General features: G+C 36.9%; 2 protein-coding genes across 2 annotated transcripts in view; both read left to right on the top strand.

The window, feature by feature from the left end:
* Window positions 1–235: 235 nt before the first annotated feature.
* LOC108260321 (kynurenine--oxoglutarate transaminase 1) lies at window positions 236–15,166 on the top strand. The gene is made up of 14 exons (XM_017460512.3): window positions 236–749; window positions 887–901; window positions 1,164–1,222; window positions 1,997–2,144; window positions 2,995–3,144; window positions 4,966–5,052; window positions 5,172–5,297; window positions 5,535–5,655; window positions 5,818–5,894; window positions 10,558–10,647; window positions 10,970–11,156; window positions 14,428–14,504; window positions 14,604–14,690; window positions 14,939–15,166. The coding sequence occupies exons 1-14, from the start codon at window positions 675–677 to the stop codon at window positions 15,017–15,019; spliced, it is 1,380 nt and encodes a 459-aa protein (XP_017316001.1). The 5' UTR covers window positions 236–674; the 3' UTR covers window positions 15,020–15,166.
* The window catches only part of zgc:55461 (beta-tubulin family protein), a 178,049-nt gene continuing 172,762 nt past the window's right edge, over window positions 11,821–17,107 (top strand). Inside the window, exon 1 of the mRNA XM_053677187.1 lies at window positions 11,821–11,839. Coding sequence (XP_053533162.1) covers window positions 11,828–11,839 — 12 coding nt within the window. The 5' untranslated portion in view covers window positions 11,821–11,827. The remainder of the gene's footprint in view (window positions 11,840–17,107) is intronic.

Here is a 17,107-nt window from a genome sequence, read left to right as displayed (position 1 = left end):
CAGGTGTGGCTCCTGCTTGATTGGAATGAAAACCTGTACCTACGCTGGCCCTTTACATCACTAAGAAAAATCTAATTATTGATTGACTCCTATAGACTCACATTTGACCGGGTTTTTTTTTTAGTTATGTAAGCTGTAGTAATGTATAGTAATGTACTAACCATAGTAACAAACCATTTATCCATTTGTGAATTATGGTGTGCTGAATATGTGCATTTTCTCTATCATTTTCTCAGTTTTGTCTGTCTCTATCTAACATGCATCAAAACATTTGAGTGAAAATAAAACATCTGTCATCTTAATCTTGCAAAAGATTGAGCAGTTAGATTATTATAAATATATAAAATTCTCTTACTCAGTAGATAGTGAATGCTAATTAAAATGATCTCACCACCTAGCTAACTAACTAAAACTAAGTACAATTATATGAATAGGTATTGAATTCTAACTAGTCATTTCACTGACTAAATTAGTGAATGTGAACAAACTCACTATTTAGCTAGTAAAATCTGACCAAAAAATCACCCACTGACTAGCCAACACCATCCAAAATATATGATTTTTTAAAAAATTTATAACTGTAATAAAATAAAATTGATTTGTGTAAACAAGATGTCTTATTCATACAAATTTAAGAGCAACTCTTATCTTGAAGGTATCATTTAAATACTGGAATGTCTAGAAGAGTGGAAATAAATCAAGCTGCAGTTTGGAAAACATTAGTAATTCCCATGAACTGGCAGAACAAGGTAGAGTAGATATCAACTCCTTCCTATTATGATTAATGACATTATTGATGTCATTGTTATTGATGTAAAAAACATAGTACTTATTTGGTTTATTACCTTTTATCTGGTCTGTGTTGCCGTTGATATTTGGGTGTCAGGATTCAACTAGTTTGGTAAGCAAATAAGTCTATCTATCTATCTATCTATCTATCTATCTATCTATCTATCTAAGCTGTGGTTACAGTTTTTGGTTTTTAGCATAAACATGTAGATCTACATGTTCAATTTGTTTATTTTTTATTTGCATTAATTTCCAAGTATATTTCTAGTCAACTAATCAAAATCCTTACAATAAAGATAGATGTGTGATTCTAATGTTTTTCATATAATTGTTTTTCTTTAGGCTACACCTTGACACATGTTCTTGCTTTGCAGGTCATCATGTCCTGCAAACCACACACAACCAGGACTGAGGTAGTTGACAAACGTATATGGTAATGATTTACTCACCTTTTCTTGTATCATAATCAAAATGCACAAAAGTAAATACACTTCAGTTTCAACAGGAGATGCCCTTGACCCTTCTTGGACTTTGTTTTAACAACCTTAGCTTTATTTTTCCTGCCAATAGTGTGAACATGATTCCTTCAGCTGTTTTACAGGTTTTCTGTGCTCTTAGGCAAAACAAATATGTTCACATGACTCTGCTCGCATTTGCATTTTCTCCTGCTTTTATTATTATTATTATTATTATTATTATTATTATTATTATTATTGTTATTATTATTATTAATATTATTATTGTATGCACTCATTTTCTATTTGTATACTAATTTGTATATTATTGGGCTATACCCAAACCGCAGAAAATTTTGGCATACTGTATAAAGAAAATGTATTTATTTACTTACAAGCTGAGGTCCAAATGTTTTATAAATTTTCAGAAAGGTGCCAAAGGAAAATACAAATGATTGTTATTTAATCAGTCATTTCTGAAAACATAAAATTATTAATGAAAAAATAAGGACAATAATTTATTTAAAAAAATAATAAATACTACATGCTACTGTGATAATTAATAAACCATGTTGAGACATACAATCTATTTAGCAACTTTGGTGAGCTAACCAGTTAAGCAATTATCAAGTTACCATGAAAGCTTACCACTGCCTGTGATCACTTATGAATATACTCAGTAGTATGCCACTATAGGATACTTCGGACAGAAATTGGTATGATTTGATTTTTACCATTTTGTTTTCTGCTAGGTCGGAACTTTTCCAATTAACTGCTGAATACAAGGCAGTGAACCTAGGCCAAGGGTTCCCAGACTTACCTCCTGCCAGCTTTGTTCAGGAGGCTCTCTTCAATGCTGTCAACGGAGGCTTTCATATGCACCAGTACACACGCAGTCTTGTAAGAGAGATATTCTTTTTCACCCATCCTTACCATTAGGGGCAGTATGTAACAGCTGGATACTGTGAGTATGCATGTTGTAAATACTACCATCATACATCGATCATTCCATTTTCTTTCCTTATCCTGAAGATGATATGGAGGTATTTGCTTAGCAGCTTGTGTTCATGGTCAGAACTATAGCCTGCCAACACTATTTTTCTGCCAGTATTGTACTCTGACTTGTTTACTTTAACTAATTTAATTTATTTTACCAAAACAAGGTGGAAATGTTATACTGGAAATGTGGCCAAATGACTCTGGGGTATCCCAGTGGCTGAATATAGGATTTCTGTCATAGGTCATATCATTTCATCTTTCTGAATCGCTATATTGATCTTGCTGCCTTCAATTAGGATGTGCCTGCACAGTGTTCCATGCTGTTATGTTCCCTACAGTATTATTTGGACATGACACCAGCCATCCTCAGACTAGATGATTATTTGATATGTATGTAAGACACAGGGGCATGTATCATGTTAAATGTATCACGGTAGTAATTATAATAAATGCCGTGTCATATAATCACTGTGTGCATGTGGTGTTATGCAGTTGCTACACACCACCCCCGGTGTTTTTTCAGTGTATATAGAGTATATAGAATAGAACTACAGTTACTTAAATAGTCTTTCATCATTTACTAACAGTGACTAACTGTATAAGTATATTTATTTATATTTGTGCAAACTAGGCCCATCCCTATCAATAAATCACTTGAGGTTCTCCCTCAAAATGATTTTTAACTCATCAATTTTAATCAGTGCCCCCTCTAAATTAGGTTTATTAAGGAAAGATGTATTGTGACCTACAGGGCCATCCACCTCTTGTCAAGATCCTTGCCAAGTTCTTTGGGAGGGTTTTGGGCCAGGAAATTGATCCCATGAAGGACATCCTGGTTACCATGGGAGCCTATCAGGCGGTTTTTTGTGCAGTTCAAGCTCTGGTTTATGAGGGCGATGAAGTAAGTTCCTTGAAGAAATATTTATCATGGTTCAACTTGGATAACTACTAAAACTGCAGTGTCCTAAATACTTTTTCACATGATGCTGACTTTTATATTAAATTGGACAAATTGGAGCATCATTATGTACAACCCCAATTCCAAAAAAGTTGGGATGGTGTGTTAAATGTAAATAAATGTAAATAAAAACAGAATGCAATGATTTGCAAATCTCATAAACCCATATGTTATTCACAATAGAGCATAGAAAACATATCAAATGTTTAAACTGAGGAAATGTACCATTTTAAGAAAAAAATAAGGTCATTTTGAATTTCATGGACACAAGACTCAAAAAAAGGTGGGACAGGGCAACAAAAGGCTGGAAAAGTAAGTATTACTAAAAAGAAATATTTTGCAACTAATTAGGTTAATTGGCAACAGGTCAGTTACATGATTGGGTATAAAAAGAGTATCTTAGAGAAACAGAGTCTTTCAGAAGTAAAGATGGGATGGAAACTTAAATCCATTTTAAATGCGCTTTGGTCCAGAGAAGACGGCAGCGTTTCTGGATCATGTTCACATATAGTTTCTTCTTTGCATGATAGAGCTTTAACCAGCATTTGTGGATGGCACGACAAACTGTGTTCACAGACAATGAGTTCTGGAGGTGTTTCTGAGCCCATGCAGTGATTTCCATTACAGAACCAGGCCTGTTTTAAATGCAGTGCCGCCTGAGGGCCCAAAGATCACGGGCATGCAATATTGATTTTCGTCCTTGTCCCTTGAGATTTCTCCAGATTCTCAGAATCTTTGATGATATTGTACTACTACTGTCATCTACTGTGGATGATGAGATATTCATAGTCTTCGCAATTTTACGCTGAGGAACATTATTCTGAAATTGTTCCACAAATAGATTGTGGGATTGGTGAGATTTGTGAATCTCTGCCCATCTTTACTTCTGAAAGACTCTGCTTCTCTAAGATACTCTTTTTATACCCAATCATGTTATTGACCTGTTGCCAATTAACTTCCAGCTGTTTCTTTTTAGTAACACTCACTTTTCCAGCCTTTTGTTGCCTTGTCCCAACTTTTTTGAGATGTGCTGCGGCAATCAAATTCAAAATGACCTTATTTCATCAGTTTAAATTTTTTATATATTTTCTGTGTTCTATTGTGAATAACATATGGGGTTATGAGATTTGCAAATCATTGCATTCTGTTTTTATTTAAATTTATTTACATTTAACACAGCATCCCAACTTTTTTGGAATTGGGGTTGTACAATATACATTATATGGCCAAAGATTTGTGTACACCTGACCATCACACCCATATGTGCTTGTTGAACATCCCATTCCAGGTTTAGTCACCGTTTACTGTTATAACTCTTCTGGGAAGGCTTTCCATGAGATTTTGGAACTTGGTTCTGGGGATTTGCCCATTCAGTCACAAGAGCATTAGTAAGGTCAGGCACTGATGTCAAGCAAGAAGGCTTTGTCAGCATTCCAATTCATGCCAAAGGTGTTAAGTGAGGTTGAGATCAAGGTTCTGTGCAGGGCACCCAAGTTCTTCCACTTCCTTATTGGCAAGCCATGTCTTCATGGACCTTGCATTGTTCCTAGGGGCATTGTCATGCTGGTTTGGGCCCCATAGTTCCAGTATTGCTACAGCAATACTGTACAGTTGTGTGCTTCTAACTTATGGCAACAGGTTGGGGAAGGCCCTCATATGGGTGTCCAAACACGTTTGGCCACATAGTGTATATCACCAGGCTGCCCTGGTTCATAATTTTTATTCTCTTTATCTATCCTTCTCATGCATTTTATGTCGGCCCAGGTGATCATTCTGGAGCCTTCCTATCATTGCTATGAACCCATGACATTAATGGCAGGAGGAAAAACCGTCCATGTGCCCCTCAAACCTGTGAGTGTTCATTTTCAAAAACTGTACCGAAATGTTGTATGGTTGTGATGTACATTTCTTTATTCATCACATAATTTATTACACTTAAAAAATCTGGGGTGCTTGTACATATCTTACAGCAAAAGGTCACTGGTCCAACTGGGTCTAGTGCTGACTGGGTGTTATGTTCTGAAGAGTTGACGAGTAAATTTAACTCTCACACAAAAGCTATTATCATTAACAATCCCAGTAATCCATTGGGCAAGGTGAGCTCTCTCCATTTGCTTTCAGAGTTTAACGTAATATTGTCTAAATATAGTTTGCCAAATGGAGATGTGTTTCACCTGTTACGTACTTAAAGAAGCAAATTTATCAACGACTCATTACAACAGCTATCGCTAGCTAATAGGAAGTGTCTGAAATAATCACAAACCAGTGAAAACTAGTGAAACCATAGACTTCCAAATAATACTTGGCTCTGTTAGTGCTCATTTCTTTTGCAGGTATTTCAGAGGGAAGAGTTACAGATGATAGCTGACCTGTGTATAAAGCATGATGTTATTTGTATCAGTGATGAGGTATATGAATGGCTTACATATGATGGAGCACAACATATTAAAATAGGTAAGAAGAAAACCTTGCTACGAATTTTTCAACCTTTTAGAACTTAGACAAAGGTCCTAACTTTTAATATGTTCACAATGTTTGAGCTGTTTATTAAGCAGTGTGTGATCTATCTTGTAATAATAAAGACCTTTGTTAAATTGATCTGTGGTTCCATTACAGCGACTCTTCCGGGGATGTGGGAGCGCACTGTCACCATTGGGACTGCAGGCAAGAGCTTTGGCGTCACTGGATGGAAGGTAATGGGCTGATGATAAAGTTTGCTATGATAAAGTTATGGTGTGAAACTGTACAACCCACTTTCATTACTTTTGTTATATCACAGTGTGCTGTTGTATCACATAAAGTGCTTTTAGGAAGTGTTCTGATTTCTCCTTCTCTTTACATCATGAAAAACAAACAAACAGATTTTCATAATGTTTTTTTTAATTTGACAAAAAACAGAAAAAGTATACAGTGCTGTGAAAAAGTATTTAATCCCATCCAGATTTCTTCTGTTTTTGTGTACATCTCATACTAAATTGTTTCAGAGATTAAAACAAAATCTAAGATAAAACAAAGGCAACCTGAGTAAAATCAAAATACAGTTTGTAATGACAGTGTTATTTATTGAAGCAAAAAAGTTATCCAATACCAACTGGGCCTGTGTGAAAATGTATTTGCCCCCATAGTTGCTAATTTCCTTAATCTATGAAACTGCATTCATAATGGGGTTCAGCTGGACTAGACACAACCAGGCCTGATTACTGCAAACCCTGTTCAATCAAATCAACACTTAAATAGAACTTTTTCAACAGCATGAAGTTGGTTAAAAGGTCTTATGCAGTAACACACTATGTCAGAATTGAAAGAAATTCCAGAAATGATGAGGAATAATGTGATTGAAATACATCAGTCTGGGAAGGGTTAAAAAGCTATTTCAAATGCAATGGGACTCCAAAGAATCACAGTGAGAGCCGTTATCTCCAAATGGAAAAACTCAGCGCAGTATTGAACCTTCCCAGAAGTGGCCGACCTTCCAAGAGCACAGCAAGTACTCATCCAGGAAATCACAAAAGTGCCAAGGACAACATCAAAGGACCTACAGACCTCTCTTGCATCAATAAAGGTCACTGTTCATGACTCCACTATCAGAAAGACACTGGGCAAAAATGGCATCCATGGTAGTAAGGTGAGGCAAAAACTATTGCTAACCCAGAAGAACATTAAGGCTCATTTAAATTTTGCCAAAACACATTTTGCCATGTGCTCTAACTGAACTAAATGATTGCAGCAAGCCTAGTGACAACCATCCATCACTTTATAGTCAAATATAAAACCTGTTTAAATGATTTCAGTGTGTGTCAGTACTTTTTGTACATTGTCAGCACATTTTAACAATACTACTGCAATCCCCACCAAGAGGGGGGGAGCGGAGCAACCCAACTTTTAATGTGCCCCTGACATGGTGCTGATGTCAATGGGGCCAATGCTGCACACATTCCTCTCCATTTTTCACTATTGCTAAGGCTCAAAACCCTGGCCAATTTGTCCCCAAGATTAGTGGATGAGTGAGGTGAGGACTAACTGCCACCTCTACTATATGTTTTCACCCTGAAATTTAATGATGACCAGCGGATATTTGTGAACATCCTCACACCTCACCTTCACCAAACATGCATTTCGCAATGCCTCAGCTTGAACCAAGCATTGGTGAATTAAAACTGGTTACAGCCCAAATCCATCAATGCATGGTATGTACCCCCTTGAACACTCACCAGTATGCGGTATGTCCCAGCTCGATCAGGTCCAGGTAGACCACCATGTTGGCGACTGGTAGTTCGGAGACATTAGGAAGCTGGAGACAGGCTTGGAACGACTCAAAAGGCACTTTGTTATCTCTTTTACTTTTCAGCTTATTTATTCACACACACACACACACACACACACACACACACACACACTGCTTTGTACTGGTTGCGCTCTCTCTCTCTCTCTCTCTCTCTCTCTCTCTCAGTTAGATTGAGGTCTGGGTTTTGACTTGGCTATTCAAACACATTCAGGTGCTTTTGAACAACTCCAATATAACTCAGTATGCTTAGGGTTATTGTCTTATTGGAAGGAAAACTTTAACTCCAGTCTCTTGCTCCCAGACTGGAACAGATTTTCTTCTAAAGTTGCCCTGTATTTGACTCCATTCATCTTGCCTTCAAACCTGACCAGTTTCCCAGTGCCTGCTGATGAAAAGAGTCCTCCCAAGATGATGCTACCAGCATCATGCTTCACTGGGGGATTGGTGTTCTAAGGGAGATGAGCACTGTTGAGTTCCTTCGATGACTAACCCAGTCACTTGGTGGATGGCCTATGCTTGTCAGAGTTGCGGTTGTGCCATCTGGCACCATAGGCACCTTGTGGCTGATCTGGACAACCAACAGTCCTTCTTTCCTCACACTGCTAACCTGACTTGGTCATGCAGGTTCTCTTATACAACATCATGAGGATCAGGTGCTTGTTCAGGCTCATCTTATGTTGGGATTTCTTTCTGTACTAGCTTCTCTCTAACATAGCTTTAGCTTGATGGTATTTTTAGACCCTGACCTATTGAAATAGCTTGAAGTTTCAGAGGAGGACCACAAAGCACATCAGTAGGTCACTTTACATAATGGTGTCTGCTAAATGCAATAAATGTAAATATGAGAAAATAATATTATATATTTACAATGACTCTTTTCTAATATATGCATATATAAACAGCAATCAATCTTTACTTCATTACAGAAAAACAAATTAATTTATTGGGGATATTTTACATTAGGAGGTGTTGAGCAATTTTGCTAATTATTAGTTTGCTGTAAGAACATTACAGGCAGAGATTTGGGATAATGACTCAAAAACTGGTTTATGTTTTATTCATTATAGAGTACTTTTTTCGCTTTTTTGTGAAACACACATTAGATAAAGGATTTGTCTTTGGGGAATTTAATTTATTTTTGACAATACACTCATTTCAAATCTGATGACTGCAACACACTCCAAAAAAGTTGGGACAGTCAACTGTTTACCACTGTATAACATCACTATCTCTTTTAATAACACTTATTAAGCATTTGGGCGCTGAAGACACCAGTTGCTTAAGTTTAGCAAGGGGAATTTTCCTCCATTCATCCATTATGCATTTCTTCAGCAGTGCAACTGTGTAGGGCCTTTTGTGATTCATAATGCGCCACACATTCTCAATCGGAGACAGGTCAGGACTGCAAGCAGGCCATGCTAGCACCCGCAGAATTTAGTTTGGTGTTGTCCTGCTCTGGATGGCAGCATATGTTGCTCCAAAATGTGTACATATCTTTCTGCCTTAATGGTGACCTCACAGATGTGCAAGTTACCCATGCCATGGGCACAGACACACCCCATAACATGACAGACACTGGATTTTGGACCTGACACTGATGGTCAGCTTGGATAGTCCTTTTCCTCTTTGGCCCGGAGAACATGACTGTTGTTTTGTCCAAAATCTATTTGAAATGTTGACTCGTCGGACCACAAAAAACGATTCCACTGTGCTACTGTCCATCTCAGATGAGACCAAGCCCAGAGAAGTCGGTGGTGCTTCTGGACAGTGTTGATGTATGGCTTCTCCTTTGCATAGTGAAGCCTTAACTTCCATCTCTGGATGTAGTGGCGAATGGTGTTGACTGAAAATGGTTTACCAAAGTATTCCCGAGCCCATGTCAGTATATCCATTATAGACTCATAACGGTTTTTAAGACAGTGACGTCTGATGGATCGTGATCAGGATCACGTGCATTCAGAAGTGGTTTTCGGCCTTGCCCTTTATGCACCGAGATTTGACCGGATTCCTCAAATCTTTTAATTATATTGTGCACTGTAGAAGGTGAAATGCCCCAAAACCTACTGATTTGTCTTTGGGGAATGTTGTTCTCAAAGTGTTGGATTATTCACTGATGTATCTGTTAACAGATTGGCGAGCCTCGACCCATCCTTGCTCTTGAAGGACTAGGCCTTTTTTGGAGGCTTATTATATACTGTGATTAGACGATTGCCTCACCTGTTTCACATCAACTTCTTATTTCAACTTCTCACATCGCTATTAGTCCTAAATTGCCCCTGTCCCAACTTTTTTGGAACATGCATCAATTTAAAAATAAACATTTACCTTCAAAAAACTATGCAGTTGATTAGGTAAAACATCAAATACCTTCTCTTTATATGCTTTTAAAAAAATACAAGTCAAAGTACATTTACAAATCACTCCTCATTGTTTTTATTAGCATTTTCCGTACTGTCCCAACTTTTTCTGAATTGGGGTTGTAAGAGTTCACTGAGTTTTACAGTACTGTTCAAATGTTTTATGCACATGCAAAGAAATGCTGTAGAGCAAAGATGCCTTTAAAATAATGAAATTAAATGTTTCTACATGAATAAAAAAAATACCATAAAGAGCAGTTAACAGGAATAAATGAAACAAAGTCAATATTTAGTGTGACAAAAAATAAATATAAAAATAATAGTCTCAGGTACAGTTAGTGTAGTTTTATAAGGAAATGAGCGTCTTGCAGAACCAGACACGGTTCTCCTAGAGACTTTGACTGCGGCGCTTGCTTCTTATTTTTGCAGCAAAACCCAACAACCTTCACTGTGTTTTTTGTCTGAAAAGTGTCTCTTACCTAATATGCTGTTTTCTTTAATGACATACAAACATTTTTCAGTAACATTTAATTTTGTGTTAGAAAACTAATGTTTGGGAATCGAAAATGTTTTTTGTACTGACTTGATAATGTATATGTCATAAAATAAATAAAACTAAGTTTGAATTAAACTTAGGGTGCCTAAAACTTTGGCACAGTACTGTACGTAGTGTGATTGTTCTTTAACACTTAGGTACCCTTCTTTTTGTTTTAGGTGGGTTGGGCAATAGGGCCAGGACACATCTTGGAACACCTGCAAAAAATCCATCAGAAGTCAATATGCCACTGTCCTACTCCTACTCAGGTAAAAAAACAAAAAAACAAAAAAACACCATCTATTTGTAAGTAATCGCAAATGTGCAGAGTACAAAGCGAAAAACAGAACAATATAAAGGAATTCTATGGAAAGACATAAAAATATTCAGCAATACACTAATCATCTGTACGACCATACAAATCAACATAATCTAACAATTGTGCAAACCAAAGAGGCATAGTGCAGCTGGATGTATTAAATATAGCAATGAATAATGTGAGCTAAATATTGTTAATTGTTAATTATATGCAACATCACAGTATTTAATTATGCTTTTGTGGTCAGTTATACAAAGTACTAATTTCTTCAGGAGGCTGTAGCTGTGTGTTTTCGGATGGAATATGACACATTTGGTACAGAAGAAAGCTACTTCAGACAGCTACGCACGCAGCTCCAGGCCAAAAGGCTCAGACTAGCCGAGTGCCTGAGGAGCGTTGGGCTGCAACCTTTTGTACCTGACGGTGGCTACTTCATCATCACGGACATCTCCAACCTGAGTGAGTCCTTACACACCTACATGCACATACACGGTGGTGGAGTGAAATATTTTGCCTCCAGGATCATAAGCTATGCAAGACAATACAGGGGCTCAGTATAAATGACTACATGAAGGGAAATAGTGCAGGAGAGCATTGTATAAATGTACTATTTAGCAGGATGACAAGTACAATCCAATAAAAAGGACAATACTAAAAACTGCACGGTGTAGAGTAACTACACACTAAGAAATGCAACACCTTCTGCAAAAATTCTCCCTAACAGAAAAGCATACAAATTTACAAGTTTCATACATTTATAAGAAACACTGAAATATTACATTCACTCTAGCATTCAGACACTTTATTCAGTACTTTGATGAAGGACATCTCCCAATATTTCTTCATATTTTCCACCCCATGTGGAACAAATTTGCCACTTTCCAGTTTACATTGTATTTCTTCAGCTCCTCTTTGTTTAATTTACATTGGCAGCATCCTAGAAACACTGAAAATAACACAGTGGCTGGAAAAAGAAGTCATGTTCCATTCACAAATTATAAAAACAAATAGCAATTTGCACAACAAAACCTTATCAACTCCTGAATCAGACACCATGTGGAACTTTCTGGAAAACTTCTCTGTAATGTAACTAAGTATGCAAGCTAACTACAATATGTTTCAAAGCAACAATGTCTTTCCCAAATCAAGAAATTGCCATATAATATAATAGTATAAAATAAAAGTATAAAATAATATAATTTACTTTATATCTCAGTTTGGAAAAGTTTGCCTGACATGCTATTAGAAATTATTATAAAACCACAACAAACTTACAGTGTTTCTGTGTGTCAAATACATAAATATATATATATATATATATATATATATATATATATATATATATATATATATATATATATATATATATATATATGTATTTATATATATATATATATATATATAAATAAATATATATATATATTATATATATTATATATACTATATATATATATATATTATATATATATATTATATATGCATATATATATATATATATATATGTATGTATTTATACATATTTTTATGTATGTATTTAATTACTTAATTTGGATAGCCATGCAGCTCTGTGTATAAGGCATCTTGCTCTTTCTTAAAGTTCTATGAGCAGGGTTGCAGGTTCTGCATATTTGTTCATATATTGAAGATTTATACTACAAATCAGAAATGTAAACTACTGTTAACTTGTTTCCTCTTAAATGAGAAAGGTGCAAAAAGTCTTCTTTTTCATGTGTCCAAACATTTTGGGATAGTGTCAAGTCTTTGTGTGTGGATGGAAATTTAGCAAAAACCTGGCAACCCTACCCATTAGCTTCTGCAACCTGTTCTTTACAGTTCAGTATTAAAGAAGAAAAATATATTCTTGTTTGACATTTTTTGTTTGTTTGTTTCATCCTGTGGGAACAAACAAAAACCACAAATACTTCACCTATTTTTCATATGTGTATTCTTATTTGTTTAGGACACATTATCTGTTCAATCCCAATATTATATTTGCATATGCTTAGACCCCTAATGCACACACAGCTTCCTGAGAGACAGAAAGAGAATACCGGGAAGCATACATCCTGGGAAGCAAGGTGTGGCACATTGAACAATTGATCAGTTGGCTAATTAACCCATGCCCCTCCATCAGTATGCAGACCAATGCTAAACCACACCTCTCATGCTACAGGGGTCTTCTCCCATTCCTCTCTGCAAAACCTGTGGATAGAGAGTGCCACTGTGCTGCTATTTTCAAGTTTCTCATGAAAATAATGAAAATCTCAAGGCTGTCTCTGCATTTTAGCCATTCATATTTCCCTTCACACTGGATAAAATTGGCTATGGCGCTCAATGAGGCAATGGGCCTTTTTTTGCTCATGGCATGAAAGTCCTTTAGGGCTCCTGGAACTATTGCTGAAATATAAAGGATGGCAAACAGTACATTGATTTTAAAACCAAAAAAGTAATTTATCATTTGCAATACACAATGTGTAATCTATTGGCTACCGTGCAGCTGTGGTTGCTTCTACATTGATAGAACTAAGAGGTGCTTGAAGGATAAGGTCCAGGAACACAAAAATATTCCATCAGAAAACAGAATATAGATTACCCTAAGGCAGGCGTTTTCAGGTAGCGCATAATGGCAACTCAGACAGTCTCATAGTGGAAGCATTAGAAACAGTAGGTAAAAAGATACGGGTTAGAGATCACTTGAAATTATTATTACACGGTGGCCTGGTGGTTAGCACGTTCGCCTCACACCTCCAGGGTCCGGGTTTCGATTCCCGCCAGGGCCCTGTGTGTGCGGAGTTTGCATGTTCTCCCCGTGCTGCGGGGGTTTCCTCCAGGTACAACGGTTTCCTCCCCCAGTTCAAAGACATGGTAGGCTGATTGGCATGTCTAAAGTGTCCGTAGTGTATGAATGGGTGTGTGATTGTGCCCTGCGATGGACTGGCACCCTGTCCAGGGTGTACCCCGTCCTGTGCCCGATGTTCCCTGGGATAGGGTCGTTCCCCCACGACCCTGAAGAAGGAGTAAGCGGTAGAAGATGGATGGATGGTACTGTATATGTCAAATATTTTGACCTTTTGAATACGTTTCTGTTTATTTACACTTGCTACCTAATGGCATTCTGACACTAGTCACCTCTGGTTGTGAAAGTCATTTGAGCAGGTGTGTCTAATACAGCTGTTTTAGGTGAGAGCCCATTTGAGGCAGTTTTGTGTTTGTGGGGGCTCCACCTTAAAGAAGGCATTTCTGCTGAAAAGTTTGCAGCCTGTTACTCCCTCTTTTAAAAAAAATATTTTGACTATGAAATAGCAATTTAAATAAAGGCTTTTTAGCAATCTAAATTCGAAGTGTTCCTTGGATGAAACTGTTTTGTTTTTTTTCCATAATGGACTGCTAGCAGACTGATCAGAAAAGAGGATTGAGTCGATTTTAGATTAAGGCTGTAACATAAAAAAGGTGAAGGGGTTTGAATACTTTGTGAATGCGCCATATATCACAATTTATAATAACTAAAAGTGAATTTACAAACTGAAACATGACCGTAGTTATCTCACTACACATGTGTAAAATTATCCTGAAGATGAATTTAAGCTCGGAACTATAAAGCTACCTCTAATTGATATCAAACGAGCATGGACTGATGGATCTGTAAGCATAGGCAACACTTTCCATGAACACTGACTGTTAAATCAAAACCCAGGTCTAGTCAGTATTCAATTTTGTGTCTTTCCTGTAGAGGTTGATCTGAATGACCCAAGTACTAAGGACGAACCTTATGACTACAGATTTACTAAATGGCTTATCAAAGAGAAGGTAAGAGTAAATCACACTGACCTGAAAATGAGATCTCTTCAAAGGGGCACTTGTTATTTATTGTTAAATTAACAGTATGTGTTCTGTATGTTCTTTGAGGGTTTGAGCACTATCCCTGTATCTGGATTTTGCAGCCCAGAACACAGAGAAGACTTCCAGAAGTACATTCGAATCTGCTTTGTAAAGGTGATTTGCTGTATGAATGTTTCAAAGCGCATTCTTGTACCTTCAAAATACTTTGCAATAGTTCCTGATGAATTTACAATTGATTGATTAATAAAGTAGCTGCCAGTTACTCATTTATTATGAGAATGTTGCTTACGAGAGTATGATAAATGCCATTTCATGATAGTGTATAATGAGGAAGATACTGTGTCATATGACATTGCAACAGCGATTGGTCAGAGCTATTTTTTCTCTTTTGCTATGAACAGGACGACTCAACCCTGGAAGCAGCTGAAGATATTCTGAGAAAGTGGAAGGATGAAAAAATACAGGATAGTGATTCTGTCTGAGATGAGCTTTGCAAAGTGTATCTATGTCAAACTGCAATATAATGCTTGTTAAGTAGCAAGTAGAAGAATCTTGTTTTATTGTAACCAGGTAAAAAGAGTTCAAATCAAGCAAAGCTCATGCTAATAAACCAGAGTTGGTTATAGGTAGTCTCGTGGCATGTATATCAATCTGGTCACTCAACAATTTTAGCTGGATAACCAGGGTTCAGAGGTGTTGGGTAAAGGTGATATCAGAGATCTACACAGTCCCAACTGATATACTGTACATCAGTAATTCCCTTCATTCTCACCAAGCTGACAAACATTCTGAATGACAAAGAACACTATTTACTTTGCTAGTGTCCCCTATAAATGTCCCTAATTTTGTAACTCTTAGTGCTATACAGGATTTATATAATATAATATAAGTATGTATGTAAGTATATATTATATACATATATTATTATACTCACTGCATAAGTTTTACTTACACCTGTACACCTGCTCATTTGTGCAATTATCCAATCAGCCAATCATGTGTCAGCAGTGCAATGCATAAAATTATGCAGTTACGGGCCAACAGGTAATGTTCACATCAATTACCAGAATGGGGAAAAAATGTGATCTCGGTGATTTTTACCATGGCATGATTGTTGGTACCAGACAGGCTGGTTTGAGTATTTCTATAACTGTTGATCTCCTGGTATTTCCACACACAACAGTCTCTAGAGGTTACTCAGAAAGTTTTGCAGATGGAAACACCTTGTTTATGAGAGAGGACAATTGAGAATAGCCAGACTGTTTCAAGCTGACCAAAAGGCTTCAGTAACTCAGATAACCACTCTGTACAATTGTGGTGAGCAGAAAATGCACAACACATCAAACCTTGCGGTGGATGAGCAGAAGACCACGTCTGTCAGCCAAGCCAGACTGTTGGGTGCCAACAGCATGAATTCATGGACCCAACTTGCCTTGTACCAACAGTCCAGGCTGGTGGAGGTGGTGTAATGGTGTGGGGAATATTTTCTTGGCACACTTTGGGCCTGTTCATGCCAATCAATCATCACTTGAATGCCACAGACTATTTGAGTATTGTTGCTGACCATGTGCATCCCTTCATGGCCACAATTTTCTCATCTTCTAATGGCGACTTCCAGGATAATAATGTACCATGTCATAAAGCAAAAGGCATCTCAAACTGGTTTCATGAACATGAGAATGAGTTCAATGTTCTTCAGTGGCCATCCCAGTTACTGGATCTGAATTCAGTAGAACATCCTTGGGATATGGTAGAACTGGAGAGTCACAGCATGAAAGTGCACCTAAAAAATCATCATGGACCAGAATCTCAAAGGAATGTTTTTTAACCACTTGTGTGATCCATGCCATGAAGAATTGAGGCTGTTTTGAGAGCAAAGGGAGGCTGTATCCAGTATTATTATAGTTTCCTAATAAAGTGTTCGGTGAGTGTAAGTAAGAATGTAAAGTAATGAAAAATTATGAAGAAAAGCTCACAATGAGCTCACAATAACTCTTAGCATTTACTTAAAAATGTGACAATAGGACAGTCTACAACCGGTATGTTTCTTTATCATAGAATAAAGAACGTGTGGTTTAATGATTTCAGTGGGTTTCTTTGGAGATTACACTTCACTAAGGGCATAAAATAAGGGCAGCATTACACATGAGCTCGATTTTGACATGCCACTGACACGACCCCAACCCAGCAAAATCATTTTTAAAATGCAGCTAAATCAGGTCTTGACACTTTGTGGAACACTACGGGCCACACAATAAAGACTATAGAGTCATATTCTGTAAATGCTCTTTCCTGAACTTGTATGTTACTATTGAAGTCAGCACATTGTTCATCATGAAATCTGTGCTGAAATGGCACCAAACATGACCATGAAATATAATGATACACCCATCTCTTAGGCAAACACTACAAAATAAATAGGTAAACCTTACTTAAAATGTTGATTGTCACCATAAACACAGCATCTTTTTTTTATCATTCTGTTTGGAAAAGTCTATCACACAGTCTGTACATACTTTCCTAATTTACTTAGATAATTAGATTAGAAAATATATACAGTTACTTTCAAA

The sequence above is a fragment of the Ictalurus punctatus genome, chromosome 28 (assembly GCF_001660625.3).
Source record: "Ictalurus punctatus breed USDA103 chromosome 28, Coco_2.0, whole genome shotgun sequence".
Lineage (NCBI taxonomy): Eukaryota > Metazoa > Chordata > Actinopteri > Siluriformes > Ictaluridae > Ictalurus > Ictalurus punctatus.
Note: the sequence above shows the minus strand (reverse complement) of the source record. Positions and strands in the feature narration are given on the sequence as shown.

What these genes read in the sequence shown, in the direction of transcription:
- LOC108260321 (XM_017460512.3), top strand. Translation starts at nt 675, where the DNA reads ATGTCTAGAAGAGTGGAAATAAATCAAGCTGCAGTTTGGAAAACATTA. An exon ending in TCCATGTGCCCCTCAAACCT is followed by an intron (nt 5,053 to 5,171) that starts GTGAGTGTTCAT and finishes CATATCTTACAG; the next exon opens with CAAAAGGTCACTGGTCCAAC. An exon ending in AGCACAACATATTAAAATAG is followed by an intron (nt 5,656 to 5,817) that starts GTAAGAAGAAAA and finishes GTTCCATTACAG; the next exon opens with CGACTCTTCCGGGGATGTGG.